Source organism: Rutidosis leptorrhynchoides, chromosome 7, assembly GCF_046630445.1.
Source record: "Rutidosis leptorrhynchoides isolate AG116_Rl617_1_P2 chromosome 7, CSIRO_AGI_Rlap_v1, whole genome shotgun sequence".
Taxonomy (NCBI): domain Eukaryota; kingdom Viridiplantae; phylum Streptophyta; class Magnoliopsida; order Asterales; family Asteraceae; genus Rutidosis; species Rutidosis leptorrhynchoides.
In genome coordinates, this window is record NC_092339.1 from 109,153,993 (window position 1) to 109,172,500 (window position 18,508).

The following is an 18,508-nucleotide window of genomic DNA, read 5'->3' on the forward strand; positions in this document are numbered from 1 at the left end:
GATCCCTGAGCACACTCTACATCCTAATCTGAGATTTGATAGAAGATGGAGAGATTACGAGACATATCAAAGGAACAAATTCAAATTGGTAACAAAAAATGTAGAGGTGCCAAGGGTAATTGATTGGGCCCCTTTGGAAACGGTCCATCTAGCTGACCGTGTTAGACAGCTTTTAGTTCAAAGGTATGGCAGTTCTTCTTTTACAGATTGGGAACGTCTTTTCACCATTCGTAGGCCTGTATATAAGGAATGGTGTGTTGAGTTGATGAGTACTGTATCACTTGATACAAATATAGTTAGAATAGATGATAGAAGATTTCTTAGGTTTATCCTTGACGGTAGGATGTACAGAATGTCCATGCTGGACATGGTCAGGGCCTTACAGATATATACTCCTGGTGAGTTGCTATTACCCGATTGTACAAACTTGATTCATTATGGTGAACGGGTAGATAGTAACTTTGACGCTGACGCCATTTGGAGGCGTATGTCACATTTTGATGTTTTTACACGAGCAGGAGGACACTCCTATACACATATTGACAGAGCCGAGCTTCGTATTATTCATAGATTTTTGGCTAACTCGATTACACAAAGAGGTCATAATAAAGAAAAAATTACCTTATATGATTTATTCTACCTAAAGTGTATTCGGGATCCTAGAAGCTTTGTCAATATCCCTTACTGTGTTGCTTTTTATTTATCTAAAATGGTAGAGGGAATGCAGGACGGGAGTATAATAGGAGGAGGTATTTTTGTTACTCTCATTGGAGAGTATTTAGGTGTTGATAGGAACCAAGGGGGTCCATTACAGATTTGTAGAGAACAGGTTAAGCCCTTAGGATTGAAAGTTTATGTGGGTGCTAAAGTATTGAAAAGTAGACGTAACCAGGCAGTACCCTATGAGGGATCTCATCCTCAGGTAGAGAGAGGCTCAGACGAGGAAATGGAGGAGGCGGAAGACATTAGGGATGTCTTTCGAGATGCTATTCTTGACGTCCACGTTCGTATAGATGAGGAAGTGTGATGACCCAGAAATTTCGACTAAATTTAAACTTAATCTTTGTATGATTAACATTTCCGACACGATAAGCAAAGTCTGTAAAACTGAATCTCAAAATTTTTGAATTACTTTTATATATTTAAATACCCTTCGGTTGTTTTCGACGATTCGCGAACAATTATATGTAAATAGATACATATATACTATAACATGAAAAGGTAACAATGTATTAATTGTTTGATACCGTACATTAAACTTATTGGTTTAAATATCTATTTGAATGTATATGATAAGTTGAAATATTTATTATTAAAATTTATTTATAAATAACTTCCAATGTGTATTTAAAAACTGATTTATGTATATTAAAAAGATATATACATATATATAATAAACGATAGTAACATTCGTTTATTGATTCAATTGATATTTAGATAAGTTAACTAAAGCGTTTAAGATGAACCAGTTAAACACTAATTTGCTACAGTGTTTTCAAATTGCCACATTACTCAAAATGCTACAGTGTTTTTGAAAATCACTATTTGCTACAGTGAAATTGACTTGCTACAGTGAATTGCTACAGTAAAATTTGACTTTGCTACAGTAAAACACTATTTCAAAATGAAAATGTATATATTATATATATATTAACAAATAGCGAGGCGATGATTTATAGAAGTAAATGACCAAAACATTTGAAAGTTTAAGTTATACTATGAGTGGTATAGTTTATGAATAATTTAAGGCTATATTTTGACAAAGGTACGTGACACGAAACGTAAAATGCAAGTGTTCTAAAGGTACGAAAGGACATTCGAAAAACCGGAACCGGGACATAAGTCGAGTGATGACGTACGACTTATCGGAACAAAAATTACAAGTCAACTATGCACGTGAATTTAATATAATATATAATTAATTATATAAATTATATATATTATATTTATATTAATTTAATATTATGTCGACAAACAAGAAAACAAAAATTTGTGAGCTGGAATCTGAGGCCATGCGATCGCATGGCCACAAGCCTATAAATCCATGCGATCGCATGGAGGCAAAAGTCTGGCCTGATGCTATAAAATGGCATTTTGCTCGACACATTAACACACACACATGCATATTACTCCGTATTTATTTTATTATTATTATTATTATTATTATTATTATTATTATTATTATTATTATTATTATTATTAATAATAATCTTATTATTATTATTAATTAGTATTATACATAAAATACTACGACGAGGTTATGAGCTTGTCACTTTCAAAATGGTTTCCAAGCGAGCTAGAGCTAAGAAAATTATGGGTTATTGCCAAGAAAATAATGGGTAATGTTCGGGGGTATTTTTGTGAATCAAACCTCGTGTTTATCATCTCCGATGCGTCTACGTGCTTTCCTACAATATTGTATATCAATATTAAACAGTGAGTTTCATAAGATCCCTTTTACTCTCTACATTTTTGGGCTGAGAATACATGCAAATGCTTTGTTAACCGATATACAATATTTATATGCGTGAGTTTCATTGATCCCTTTTTAATTGCTTTTGCAATATATATTTTTGGGCTGAGATTACATGCACTTTATTTAAAACGCAATGGATACAAGTACATACTAAATTCTACACTGAGTTTGAACCGAAAATCCCTTAGCTTTGGTAACTAGTAACTGCCAGTTATAAGAACTGGTGGGCGCGAGTAGTAGTATATGGATCCATAGGGCTTGATATCCCCGTCCGAGCTAGAGCACTAGCCTTTTAACGGACGTATGCTATTTGAGAAGCGTACACGTTGGTTTGCGTGTATTATTAAGATGATTATACAAAGGGTACAAATTATATAAACGTTAAAGTTTAGTTACCAGGGTGCTCAATTTTGTAGAACCGATTGATAAACGTTTCGGATGAAACAACTGAAATCTTGTGATCCACCTTTTATGTAAAACCTATTGATAAAAGTTTTGAATAAAACAACTGAACTTTTGTAATCCACATTGATATACGGATTATGTGTAATATTAAAACTATGAACTCACCAACCTTTGTGTTGACACTTGAAGCATGTTTATTCTCAGGATTCTAGAAGCTTATACGTGATACAAGATATGTGCTTGGAGTTATACATGCTATATACAAGAAACTTGCATTCACCAAACCATTACCATGTATCTTATTTTGACTGTATTGTCAACAGATGTATTATTGTAAACCATTTAAATGGTGATTGTCTATACGTAGGAATCATCAGATGTTAAAAACCTGGAATTTATATATTCATTTTTGAAATACCTTTTCAAACGAATACAATGTTACAAAATGTGTCACATAGAGGTCAAATACCTCGCAATGAAATCAATGAATGACGTGTTCGTCCATATGGATTTGGAGCGATCGTCACAGGAAGCAATGACGAACGCGGCAAGACATAGTATGTATGAGCAGTGGAACTCCGAGCGAGTATACGAGGATTATAGGCGACGCCAACACGATAGCTGGTTAGTTCATCAGCACCAAATCATGAGCCAGCTATCATATCAGGTACCAAATAACTATGTACCTACTCGACCTGCTCATTTTCCGCCACATAGCCCCGATATCCGACCACCCTTTAACCGGTATGACTATAACCAAGCCTATCAGAACACCTATAACCAACAATGGAACCCACCCGATGAGATGAACTGGAACCCCTATCCAGACTGATTTAGTTCCATTTGGTTATTTTTATGATTTTTATGTTTTTATCTTTTGACTTTTTCATGTTTAAACTTATGTTATTGGATATATTTGTGTAATTTTTATTATTTTATTATTATTGTGTACTAATATTTCATATTTAAAATTTGAAAGTGGGATATTAAGTCCCATTTCAAATTGCCATGCATAATTATATTTGTATGTATGTATATTGTCGATTGTACAAAACAGGGTAAAACAACGCATTTTCAAAGACTGGCATTAAGTTTAGCAAAAGCTACTAATTTTGACGACAAGATGACAAATAAATGTGATGTAACAACAGACGAAATGAACAAATGATATGCACCATTTATCATTCAGCAAACAAACGCCAATATGTTTGGAAACTTTGGTAAAATTTAATCATTTCTACGCTAATCACCCTCAATAATTTAAATTGTACTGATTTCTTGCAAATGAGGGCATTGCAAGATCTTAAGTGTGAGAAGGGGTTAAATTCTTTCGGATTTTTAAAATTTTTATCTTTATACACTTGGTTACTATTAAAAATACTAGTAACGTAGTAGTTGTATTAGAATCTAATGCTCTCTGATAATAAAGAACAGCCCTAGTCTTATATACTGACTACCCAATTCTAGTAAAATTTTTCAAAATTTTCAATTAAATGAACTCAAAATCATGTTTATACATATTTATGAACGATAAAACTAGGTGTTAACACCGAAATTATTGTAACCTCGGAAAGGACATAAATTGAGAAACAAACCAAAATGTTGAAATTCATTTAAAATGGAATAGAGGACGATAAAAAGGAAAATAAAAGCCAAGTGTGGGAAAATTTATCAAGTTATCTTAAACATATGTCACATATTTCTGTAACAAATAACTGAAAATACTTTTGCTTTGGACTAAACTAAACTGTTTTACCCAATGAAAGAAAAGAAGAGATGGATCTACACGATGAATCAATTCCATCATTAAAAGGAAGTAAAGTCTTCCGAAAAAGACACGCGCTTCTTGATTTAGGTCAAGAAGTTGTCGTCCAGACCAGCTGTAGGTTGACGAAAAATCTAGAAAAGTCATCACTAAAATCAGCAGAAAATCCACGGACCTCAGCATTAAACAGGGTCGCCAAGTGGTCAGATTTATCCTAACCATGAGAAGGATTTATCTCGTACAATGGGGGGCACCATGCAAATTAGCTGGATAAGACTAATGAATCAGATCCCTAGAAAGGATAATCTCCTTAAAGATTAAAAATCAGCTTTTAAGACTGATATTACTCAATCCTTGAGATTGACCTTAAAGATTGAGAATTACAAACTCATGGAATTCGATGATATCTAAACTCGAGCTTGAACGAGAAAATATTTTGATCAAAATTACAAACCGATTTGTTTTCTGAAAACCCTATTTTCAATGCGTTCATTACCATTGAACGTAAAATCCTAGGAATTCACCTGGAATTCATTAGGTCACCTGAACCCAATCGGGTGTCAACCGTAAGAACGGTGGTTGCATAGTGGTCAAAGACAGGACCTTGTGCCAGACCGAAAAATCATAAGGGTGAGCTTTACTATTGCTCCTACCAAGGATAGTAATTGCGTCCGACACGATATAGACCATAATTAAAAGCATGTCAGGGAACATTGCCTTAACAGTTGCTTGTTCAACGCTTTCCTTTACAACCGGACGGTAGTTTACCGAAAGGTAATATACGGGACAAGTAAACTGGACGTGTTGCTTTCCTAATACAAGGTTAGCAAGTGGGTGACACAAAACCATAAGTTTTGAGCTAAAATTTTCAAATCTGAAACCCACCAAACCCACAAAAAAAAAAAAAAAATTTGCAAACACCGGTGAAGGGTTATTCCGGAAAACTTATCTAGGGTAAAAGCTAGATTGAATTTTCAAAAGATCAAATATTTTCATAAAGATCCAATTTCCTTAAGGATCTACATTTTCATAGTCATGTGGGACTGTAAACCGCCTTTCAAATGTGCACTTTGCTTTGGAAACCGAAAGTAAATCGGCTATTTGATTGCAAGTGTCGTTGACCTAAACCCGAGGCAACTGTGGATGACACACCCACTTTTAACCATGGTTCTATCGTTACTATCATTGTTTATACCGCCGTATAGAAATCACTGATGTACAAAGTGTGAAGAATAAAGAAGTGATTCTAGTATTTCAAGACGATATTGCTTGAGGACAAGCAACGCTCAAGTGTGGGAATATTTGATAATGCTAAAAACGACAATATATTTCATAGCATTATTCCTCAAGAAAGACAAGCTTTTAGTTGCAATTGTTCTATTTACAAGTGATATTCGTTTAAATAATAAAAGGTGAAGACAAAAGACAGATTCGACGAATTGAAGACGCAAACGACCAAAAAGCTCAAAAGTACAAAATACAATCAAAGAGGTTCCAATTATTGATAAGAAACGTCTCGAAATTACAAGAGTACAAGATTCAAAACGCAAAGTACAAGATATTAAATTGTACGCAAGGACGTTCGAAAATCCGGAACCGGGACCAGAGTCAACTCTCAACGCTCGACGCAACGGACTAAAAATTACAAGTCAACTATGCACATAAATATAATATAATATTTAAATAATTCTTATAATTATTTAATATATTATATTATTTATAAAACCGTCGGCAGAAGAAAACAACCAAATATGAGCCTCCCCAGCTGGCCATGCGATCGCATGGCCTGGAAGGCTTAAATCCATGCGATCGCATGAGCCCCAGTTCCAGCCCACATGCCTATAAAAATCGAGCTTTGGTGCACCACAAAAAAAATCTATCTTTCTCTTCTCTCCATTCATACGTAAAATTTATATTTATAATTTATATTTTAATTTTAATTTTAATTATAATTCTAATAATAAGGGTATGTTAGCGAATATTGTAAGGGTGTAAGTCGAAATTCTGTCTGTGTAACGCTACGCTATTTTTAATCATTGTAAGTTATGTTCAACCTTTTTAATTTAATGTCTCGTAGCTAAGTTATTATTATGCTTATTTAAAACGAAGTAATCATGATGTTGGGCTAATTACTAAAATTGGGTAATTGGACTTTGTACCATAATTGGGGTTTGGACAAAAGAACGACACTTGTGGAAATTAGACTATGAGCTATTAATGGGCTTTATATTTGTTTAACTAAATGATAGTTTGTTAATGTTAATATAAAGATTTACAATTGGGCGTCCCTATAAATTACCATATACACTCGATCGGACACGATGGGCGGGGTATTTATATGTACGAATAATCGTTCATTTAACCGGACACGGGAATGGATTAATAGTCGCTAGAATAATTAAAACAGGGGTGAAATTATGTACAAGGACACTTGGTATAATTGATAACAAAATATTAAAACATTGGGTTACACTCAGTCGACATCCTGGTGTAATTATTAAACAAAGTATTAAAATCTTGTTACAGTTTAAGTCCCCAATTAGTTGGAATATTTGACTTCGGGTATAAGGATAATTTGACGAGGACACTCGCACTTTAAATTTATGACCGATGGACTGTTATGGACAAAAACCAGACGGACATATTAAATAATCCAGGACAAAGGACAATTAACCCATGGACAATAAAACTAAAATCAACACGTCAAACATCATGATTACGGAAGTTTAAATAAGCATAATTCTTTTATTTCATATTTAATTTCCTTTATTTTATATTTAATTGCACTTCTAATTATCGCATTTTTATTGTTATTGTATTTAATTGCACTTTTAATTATCGTACTTTTTAATTATCGCAAGTTTATTTTATCGCACTTTTATTATTCGCAATTTCATTATCGTTATTTACTTTACGCTTTAATTTAAGTCTTGTATTTATTTTTAATATTTTACATTTGGTTTTAACTGCGACTAAAGTTTTAAAATCGACAAATCGGTCATTAAACGGTAAAAACCCCCTTTATAATAATAATATTACTTATATATATATTTGTATTTTTATAAAAGTAAACTAATATAGCGTTAAGCTTTGTTTAAAAAGATTCCCTGTGGAACGAACCGGACTTACTAAAAACTACACTACTGTACGATTAGGTACACTGCCTATAAGTGTTGTAGCAAGGTTTAAGTATATCCATTCTCTAAATAAATAAATATCTTGTGTAAAATTGTATCGTATTTAATAGTATTTCGTAGTAAATTAATAGCTATTTTATATATACCTTGCGAAACATCAAGTTCCCCGTTCCGCTCGGGTCTTTCCCTACCGAAGAGGGATGCAAAATACTCCTCCCATCTATTCCTAATAAGGTCTTCTTTCACTATACTTTGACCCGTTTCATCCTTGATAAATTTGACGTTAACCAAGTCCCTACTTCTTCGCTCCCTAGCTTTAGCTATCCTATGTATGTCATTAGCTCCCTCTTTAGAGTTTAGTTTCCTATATAAATCTTCATATGCTTTGTCTTTTGCAATTGCTACGGCCTTCTTTGCTTCTCTTTTAGCTTCTTTATATCTTTCTTCTATCCTAGTTCTCTCTGCAGGTGTCCCTTCTCCAAAAGTAATGAGCTCCCTAAACCTCGTCTGTTTTAACGCGACTTTCGTTTGGACTTCGTCATTAAGCCACCACGATTCTCTACTACTCTTATGGGCTCTCGATGTCCCTATTGTCACCCCTAAGGTCTCTTTTGCCACATCTCTGATAGTGGACGCCATGCGGTTCCAAATCTGGTCTACATCAGTAGGGGCTACGTAATCCCCTTCTACCCTCAATCTATCAGCAACAGTCGCTCTAAAAGTCTCTGCATTCGCTCCATGCAGTTTCTTCCAAAGGATTCTAGGTTGCACAACCCTGGCCCTCCTACCAACTCTTCCCCGAGTGACTAGGTCCATGACCAACAATCGATGCTGGGAGGAGCACGTCAATGCTGGAAGGACCTTACAGTCCCTACATGTCCCAAGTTGCCCTTTACGGAGGAGCAAAAAGTCAATCTGGGTGCTACGACCCCCGCTATGAAAAGTAGCTAACTGAGCTTCCCTCTTCTTGAAGAAAGAGTTTGCTATGACCATCTCGTGGGCAATGGCAAACTCAAGGATTGAGCGCCCTTCTTCATTTCTAGGGCCAAACCCAAAGCCCCCATGGGCTCCCTCGTAACCTTCTGCCTCCGCTCCTATGTGTCCATTCAGATCACCCCCTATAATCAGTCGATCGTCAGCTGGGCACCCCCTCACTACCTCGTCTAGCAAATCCCAAAAACTCCTCTTTTCCGCATCACTTAAACCCGTGTGAGGTGCGTATGCGCTTATGACCGTGAAAGTCTCCTCCTTAATAATTAGACTAACCGACATAATCTTATCGCTAAACCTACCCACGTCAACAACGTTATCCTTATGTACTTTACCCAAAAAGATACCTACCCCGTTCCGTGCAATCCTAGAACCCGAGTACCATAACCTATAGTCCTTAATATCTACCGCCCCTTCACCCTTCCATCTAGTCTCTTGAAGACACCCTATGTCTACATTACTCTTAAGAAATGTATCAACTAGCTCAATCCTCTTGCCCGTCAAGGTTCCTATATTCCAACTCCCCACTCTAATCCCACCCGGGGCAGCAACCCTATTACCCCCTCTAACCCCTCTAGTCATATCAGCCCCTAATCTAGGAGGACATCACCTCAGGTGATCATAAGTGCTAGTAGAGTCTATATTAACCTATAAAGAAAATAGAAATTGGGAGAATTCAAAACAAAAAAGTAAAATACAATAAAGACCACCTAAAAGGCTTTACAATAATAAACAGGTAGGGGAAACAACAATAAAGGTAGGGGAAACAACAATACTAAACAGTGAGGCAAAAGATAGCAAATAGTAAAGAATAAATAGATAAGGAAATAAATAAAAAACAAGTATCTTTCAGCAAGTTAGAATAATATATTCTAATGAATACCAATCGCGTAACTGGTAGACAAATTAGTAAGGCTCACAAGATTAGAAAAATACAGTCAAAGTAAGATTATGGGTAAAAGAAGTTTAAGGGTAAAAAGGAAACAAACACAGCCTTGTGTAAACAAGGAAATTCCGGCAGCAGTGGCTAGCGACGGCATAAAGGCAGCAGCAGGCGGCGAAATTAGCGAAGCTCCGTTTTAATACCTGCGAAAAGACCAGAGAAAGTGCCCGGAAAAATTTTCCGGCGAAACTGAGCGTCGGCGCGTGGCCGCGCGTTTCGCAACGCTTGCCGGCGAAAATCGTACTCACAGAATCAGAAAAATGCCGCGAGTTTAATGATGTAGGTTACGGCTTCTAATTCACTAGAAAATAGGAGCAATATCCGTTTAAAAATTAGGGGTTGTTGTTTGCTTTTTGGGGTGGAGAAAGTGTCAGAGAGAGAGAGAGAGAGACGTTAGCTGAGTTCCTGTTCTTTCATATCTTAAAGTTAGCTGAGTTTCCTATTATCTATATATCTAATAGACAAAACTCTGTAGCACTATTCATCAATAGTAATCAGGGGTATTTTCGTCATTTCAGTTTTTTTTTTTTTGGTCTCAGACGATAAAAGAAGCAACTCTCATAAAAGAACCAACCCTTCAATGTTACCAAAAGATGTCGAAAAAAATTCCTTTTTACCAACAAAATCAACTAATCTTTTTTTTTTTCCCTTTTCTTCCTCAACGATAAAGGAGACAACTTTCATAAAAGGAACAACCATTCAGTGCTACCAAAAGATGTCGAAAAACATTCTTTTTTACAAAATAGATCAACTAACTTTTTTAAAAATAAAAAAAAAAGAACGCTAAAAGAAGCAACTTTCACAAAAAGAACAACCCTTCAATGTTAGATGTCGAAAAAAAATTCTTTTTTACGATTTTTTTTTTTAACTCGCATTCAAAACGGAGCCTCTGGCGCGAAGCGAGGCTCCACAACTAGTTGTCATCTATAATCCTGACATGTTTTTCCTAAACGGGTCCTAAAGATATTCAAAAGTAATGTGTTTTGCAGCTTCTGTTTTTCAGTCTAATGGAATCATTTTCAATCTTCAAAATTATGACATGTGAATCTTTATTTTCCATCAAGTTTGTAAAAAACAAAAGAAACTTACGCCCCGTTTGACTCACGAAATTCAATGGTATTCTGGCGGATTGGAATTAAGTTTAGACACGACGCGTGTCTAAATTCAATTTCAATTCCGCAGGAATCTCATTGGATTCCGTGTGCCAAACGAGGCCTTAGTGTAGTTACTACAGAAACAAATATTGGTGTCAGTCCACCATTGAGATATTCAAGAATAGAAGTCGTACAATCGAAATGGAACAATCAGTATTACAAACATTAGCATTAGCATTGACGTACATTATACATTACAATACAGATCATATTTACATGAACACAAGCATAAAATATATATGTAGCTGGCAAGATTGAGAACCTATAGTGGGATTTTTTATTTTTTATTTTATTTTATTTTTTTTATTATTATAAAGGCAAACACACACCCTATACGATTTTTTACACGAGTATATATATAATGTCCACAACAGGACTTGAACTCATGACTTCAAGGTCAGAGGAGCACCAAAATACGGTGATACCGCGGGTAATTGGCCCTTTGGTACATATAGTGGGATCTACACGGAGTAAGTTAACCTACGAGATGATATAATACACTAGGTTTTCAAGTACTTACGGAACCATTCTTCTTCCTTGCAGTTAGAGTACATAACCTTGTATACCTCCATCAGGAATTTCGGAAACCTACTTGCAAAATAGTCATCGACGCCCTCTGGTAAAGTTCCCAACAACCCCTGGGTACAAGATAAACATAAACATAAACATAAACGTGTCAAAATAAATGACAACCAAACTTAGTACATAAGATTTATATGGTTTTTAAATTGTTAAAAGCAAACCTGAATAGAATTTGGTAGTTCTTTGTGGTGATTCACTATATTTCGAACAGCACGCAGCAGGTCTCCAACCTTTCTGTAATTGTAACGCCTGTGGCTTACGAGGTTGTTGATAATAGCACAATCGAATTTTTTATCCCATCTTCCGCCCAAAACTATTGGAGCTGTTGTTTCTAGTGATTTGAGAATAACAGAATTAACTACTCTGTATTCCAAATTTACCCTGTCACTTGCTTCTTTCAGAAACGACGTTCGTGTCTCCGCGTCCCAAAACAAAGGATGGTGCAACACCTCTGACGCTGTTGGCCTGACACGATTAATATTAGAAAACGGTAGTAAATTGATGTGACCCATGTTGGAGATAATCGGTTAATGGGTGTCCCACATAGGAAACTGAAAGAAACCTAATGTATGCATATAAACACTTGAGAACCTCCTTTTATCACCAATTGAGTTTAGAGTACTAGGGAACTCATGAGCAGTGGCGGAACTTTTACCCGACCTGAGATGGGGCGAACCTAGTGAAAGGGGTTAAACACTAAAAAAACCTTATTTTTTTAATAAAATCCATTTTAAGTGTAATTACAACAACAACAACAACAACAACAAAACCCAATACCACATAAGTGGTGTATGGGGGAGGTGAGATGTAGACAATCCTTCCCCTATCCGAGAATAAAGACAAGTCATTTCTCCACCCAAAGTGAAAACACTCACAAAAGTAGAGAAAGTCATCCCTCTCTCTATTCAACGGATAGAGAGATTGCTTCCAAGTGGACCTCCGGCCAATAAGTAGGAAATTTTAAAAAAATTAAATTAAATTAAATTGAGACGCCATGAAAATGGTAAAATCAAATTTCCATGTGTTTTAAATCCTGCCTGAAATTTAATTTAGGCTCTAAGAGTCAGTCAAGTAGCCAATAAATCGACGCTTGCTGTTGACTCAATAGTTAGAGCCTAAACAACAACAACAACAACAAAAAAACCCAATACCACATGAGTGGTTTTTTTAATAAAATCCATTTTAAGTGTAACAACAACAGCAGCAGCAGCAGCAGCAGCAGCAGCAGCCGCAGCCGCAGCCGCAGCCGCCGCGGCCGCGGCCGCTCAGCAGCAGCAGCAGCAACAGCAACAGCAACAACAACAACAACAACAACAACAAAACCCAACACCACATGAGTGGTGTATGGGGGAGGTGAGATGTAGACAATCATTCCCCTATCCGAGAATAAAGACAAGTCATTTCTCCACCCAGAGTGAAACACTCTCAAGAGTAGAGAAAGTCATCCCTTTCTTTATTCGACGGATAAAGAGATTGCTTCCGAGAGGACCTCCGTCCTTTAAGTAGGAAAAGATTTTTTTTTAAAAAAAAAAAAATACTAAAATAAAAATAATAATAGACGCCATGAAAATGGTATAATCAAATTTTCATGGGTTTGAAATCCTGCCTGAAATTTAATTTAGACTCTAAGAGTCAGTCAAGTCGCCAATAAATCGACGATTGATGTCGACTCAATAGAGCCATTTAAGTGTAATTCTTTTTTATTTTTTTAATCGAGCTGGGGCGGATACCCCCTGTAAATGCACTATGTTCCGCCTCTCCACATGGGCTTATGTATTGGACATGTTGTTGGGCCTAAAACGATCCTACAACTCACATATTAGAACCCTCGAACAACACATTACATGTATAGGTAATAGACATGGTTAAACACTAAAAAAATCCTTATTTCTTTGTAAAATCTGTTTTTAGTGTAATTCTTTTTTATTTTTCTTGATCGAGTTGGGGCGGATACTCCCTGTAAATACATTATGTTCCGCCTCTCCTCATTGGCTTATGTGTTGGACATGTTGTTGGGCCTAAAACGATCCTACAACTCACATATTAGAACCCTCGAATAACACATTACATGTAGAGGTAGTAGACATGGTTATCAACTTCAACTTTTACAAATGGTAAGTTTTATAACCTGTCATCGGAATTTGGATTTAACAAGCGAGTGATGAGATCCACAGCTTCAGGTATGTTCTCCACCAAACGAATGTCAACATTGTTTTTCGTCACACGAAAATCACGCTCATGAGGTCGTTCACCAAATGGATGCTTGCCACAAGTGATGCAGAAAAAGAGGACACATCCAAGACTAAACATGTCCACAGCTCGTGTTTGGCGTTTATCAAGAATTTGTTCAGGTGCTTGCCATCCTGAACTTCCAGAACCTTTTGTATACACAAACTCATAGTTTTAAAGTAAGTATTTAATATTTGATCATTCAACAACAAAAATAAATAATCTAAACAAAGAATGTGATAGCAAACCCTACATGATACATACCAGTAGCATGATGTCCCAATGATGTCATGTCCCCATCAAGGCGCCTGCTTATGCCCATATCCGAAAGCTTTGCACATAATGATTTTTCTTGAACTATCAACACATTGTTTGGCTTCAAATCCCGATGAATAATCCCCAACTCATGTAAATGTACGAGCCCCGATACAACATCCCTAGTACCGAAATTACATATTAGTAACAAAAATCATTCATACATCTTACATAACCAAAATCACTTGAAACATTTGAAGATTAGCAGTAATGCTTCAACAACACACCTTAGCAACTTTAACATGATAGGCGAAGGCCTGCCATCTGGCTTCCACAAACCATCTATCAAATCTAAGCTTAATTTGTAATCTGCCATAGCCTTTGCTACTTGAGCGTCTGTACGACAAGACTCGTGTATCTTAATTAGATCGAAGAGGCTACAATTACAACGTTCAAGCGAAAGATAAACAAAGTCATCATCATGTTCCACTCCATACCACCGAACAATATTCGAATGACGATCAGAAGCAATCAGATTGTTAATTTCTTTCAACGCAACATCGTGATGCGCCCTAACAAGACGTTTCACAGCCACTTTACGACCTTCATAAACTCCTTCAAGAACAACAGTCCCATTACTCCCCTTCGCAATTTCATTACTCGAAACAAATAGTTTACCTATCTTACGACCTTTCATTTCACCTTCAGTTAAGTGATTAAAACTTAAGATCGAGCGTTTTTCAGTCACAACCTCTGCTTTTCCCTCCTTATTTCCATCAATTTTAACCGATTTACTCTTACTTTTTCTTCTAGAAGAAGAAGATTTTGCATTCAACTCATAAAATTGCTCAGCCTTGAGAACAAGGTGATAGGTAACAACGCCAATGACAATAACGAAAAGTAATATTAAAATGTTTGGTATTCGTCTTTCAGTAGGTACTGTTACAGTATTATAACTAGGCTTTCTTACATCTTGTGGGCCCGAGAAGAGATTAGGTCTAGCTGGTGGTTGCTTGACCTTTGCATTTCCCCAATTATGAAGCCTTAGATTCAATTTGAAATACAACAACGACAACAGTAGCAGCAAGAATACGACAAAATGATGAGTCATTTATTTATGGTTGAATTGATGAGTGCTAGCAAATTGAGATGACTGGTTGTGAACTGAACTCCCTCAATTTACTACTGTAATAGAGATTGATAATTATGATTTAGGGAAATGAAGACTTTAAAACTTGACTTTTGAAAATTAGGGTTTTCAGCAACAAATTATGATACCCTTTACCCTTCTTGTCCTCTAGTTGATGCACCGTGTTAAGAAAAAGGGAGATATATTTACACCGACCATTTTACTTGTTCCACCATAATTGACTAAACTGTCCTTAATGAAAATCTTTAAAACTTTTTGTTATAATTTATTGAGGGATATTTAAGAAAAAAAGCTTTAAATTGTGGTGGAACAAGTAAAATGAATGTTGGAGATATCATCTCCCTAAGAAAAAAGATTAATATGCAACTTAAAGAGTAATTAGAAATTTTGACATCACTTGGTGACGTCACTTGGTGATGTACTCAGAGCAGGAGTGGCGGCCAACCAAATGTTCTACGGAGTATTTGTATTTGAAGTTCTGTTAAAATTTTGAATTGGAAATAGTGTAGGATTAATTTATTAATTTAGTGTTCAAAGTATAGATCGATCGATCAATAAAAAAATGAAAATGAAAAAAAAAAAGAGAAAAGCACGTGGCACATTTCAATTGTTAAAAAAAATCCAACATCCAAAACACAACGCCAAATCTGAAACGCTAGTGAAACGCCGAGCGAGAGTGACAGAACGTTTAACTCTTGGCGTTCCGGATAGTGAACGACAGAAAAAATGAACCACTCCCATTAAAGATTAAAGAGTCATTTGTCATTACTAATAATTGTATTTTGGTTTTTATAAAAAAATTAAAAAGACATTTATTATTACTAATAATTATTATTAAAAATATAAATACTCAATTACGTTACATATGTATGCGAAATACATGTCTCAATAAAATGTTGTAATGTAACTTTTATGACAAAAAAATAATAATTGAGATGAAAATTGGAAGAAAGTTGTGGGAGAATAAATGTAGTTTATTTATTCTGACCAAGTTAAGTATTTCAATATGTTTGTAAAAAAAACGACAAGTTTCTTAGTCGGTGATAGTGTATATATTGCTATATTCCCTATGATTGCATACTTACAAGTTCTTCATTATATATCTTCAACATATAATACCGAACTTGGGGGACTTGATAGTGCGTATAGCACTACCTTGCACTAAGTTTTAGCACAAGTGTGCAATGATCCGCGATGATCCGCGATGATCCGCAATGATCCGCGATGATCCGCAATGATCCGCGATAATCCGCGATCCGCACAAATGTATGATAATCCGCGATCTGCGATCATCACACCGCGAATATTCTGAATCCTATAAATAGGGAGTTTGGCCTCTCATTTATAGGTTGTTGATTCTCTGCCATTTGCCAAGACCTTTGTAATTTTCACTTGTGACTTTGCCCAAGGAACATTTACATTGAGTTAAGGTGAATCATGCTAATTCACAATCAAGACCGGGTCGGGGTGGTTGATCACTTGATTGAAAAGTGAAAGACGATCATCAGGGCCCAAAACAAACAACAACACCCCAATCCTCCTCATTGCACTCGATCATTGATCCAATTCCGCAAGGAAGACGGATCTAGGCTCGATCAATTGGCGCCATCCGTGGGACTAGAACAAGCAAAGTCTCATGTTCTTACGGAAAGTTCAATTCGTTTGAATATACTGTAAGTTCATATCACCTTATTCACGATCTGAATCAAGTATAATTTGTGGATGCGATTTGCAAATTTTGTTAACAGCAAATGAATCGCACATCCGTAACTGGATTAAAATATTGATATTAGATCTGTAAGAAATTAATCATCATAAAATGTCATTCGGCTCATAGAATTTAGCCTGAGCTCATTGAGTCAGTTTCATACACATTGAATTCTGCCCGAGCTTTGTGATAGAAAGTTCTTGCGCAATATTGAAATTGCGCGGTTTAAAAATATATGTGTATCGTGATTCTGAAAAACAATTCACGCGGTTTACAAGCAACTACTGCGCAGCTTGAAAACAATAAAGCGCGTATATTTTTCCTAGCGCATACAAGTGTGCGACGTTGTATTACGCACTTCAAGTGCTTAAGAAAATATCTCAATTGAACAAACAGCTCTGTTAGCATAACGAGCAACTTGACACACATTTTTGGCGCACATTAGATAGCCCGTTCGTTGAAGAATAAAACACGTCCATTGTCGTGAAAGTATTGCCTTAAAAGTGGCTCTTGTTTGATTCAACAATATTACTCAAAAAGACTTCGTGGTGCCCGATTGTACGGCCCGAGCACGGTCTTGCAAACAGCCCGAATTTAGTTTCAAAAAACACGGCATTTTCAGACTTCGCGGTGCCTCATTGCGGCCCGAGCATGGTCTTGAAAGCTGCCAAACTTTGGCTTAAAAACAATGAACGAAATCAGACTTCGCGGTGCCTAATTATGGCCTGAGCATGGTCTCGAACATAGTCCAACTTTGGCTTTAATGACATTGCGTACTTTGACTTCGCGGTGCCTGATTGTGGCCCGAGCACGGTCTCGAAAATTGCCCGATTATGGCTTGAGTATGGTCTCAAGAAAATAGCCCAAGCTTTGTTGTGCTTATAGCGAATTATGTGCAGCTTACAAGCAAAGACGCATATAACAACATCTGTATTGATACAATTTATGAAGACATGTGCATTAATGTCGATAATATTTCCACAATTTATGCATGGCTGAATTAGCATCACGTGAATACCTTAAAATTCATGAAGAGTATTTCGCATTGCTCGGTTGCGGCTATAAAAGCTGCTCATATTGAACTTATAATTCCCGCAACTGACATGTTGATGAAGTACCGATGCATAAGTTCTACAAGTTGTAGCATATGTTTCAACTAATTACGCAAAGAGTTTAACGTGTGGTCACAGCAAAAACGCAAAACGTTTGGGTTTCTAAAAAAAGAGAAATATGTGATGTACATATGATTAGTAATGCGTGTAGCAACGAAGTGAAAGGTTATTACACGTGCAACTTAAAGAGAAATACGTGGAAGTTTATTGCAGATTGGTTGCCACGTGTAATATATGAAGCAAAATAGTGGGCCGCACATTAACAATTGATTATGAATTGTGCAGCTACGGACTTAGAGAAAATTAAATGTATCTCTACTTTGTGCGGGTTCTTTGAAGATCCATTGGCCATTTTAAATTTACAAGGATTAAAACAGCAAGCTTAATGCCACAAGTTTAAAAAACTACAAAGATGATGAGCGAGCTTGAAATTGCAAGGTTTAAAATTGGTGAAACTATAATATTAAAGCTTTTTTGTGCGTATGACGCAACATTACTTAAGTCCATGAGCATATGGTCATGGCAATATCATCATTTGTGCGATACGCACGTTGCAAAATTGTTTAAGTCCTCGAGTATTTGGCCGTGGCAATACTATTGTT

The 18,508-nt window shown here is 36.1% G+C and overlaps 2 protein-coding genes across 2 annotated transcripts in view; both read right to left on the minus strand.

Moving 5' to 3' along the window:
- The window catches only part of LOC139859511 (uncharacterized), a 28,482-nt gene extending 19,127 nt beyond the window's left edge, over positions 1-9,355 (minus strand). Inside the window, exon 1 of the mRNA XM_071848293.1 lies at positions 7,930-9,355. Coding sequence (XP_071704394.1) covers positions 7,930-9,355 — 1,426 coding nt within the window. The remainder of the gene's footprint in view (positions 1-7,929) is intronic.
- A 1,804-nt stretch (positions 9,356-11,159) lies between these two features.
- On the minus strand, positions 11,160-15,208 carry LOC139857283 (serine/threonine-protein kinase/endoribonuclease IRE1a-like). Its single transcript, XM_071846017.1, has 5 exons — positions 14,224-15,208; positions 13,946-14,118; positions 13,581-13,830; positions 11,614-11,917; positions 11,160-11,508 (listed from the first exon to the last, which is right to left on the minus strand). The coding sequence occupies exons 1-5, from the start codon at positions 15,045-15,047 to the stop codon at positions 11,371-11,373; spliced, it is 1,689 nt and encodes a 562-aa protein (XP_071702118.1). The 5' UTR covers positions 15,048-15,208; the 3' UTR covers positions 11,160-11,370.
- Positions 15,209-18,508: the final 3,300 nt, after the last annotated feature.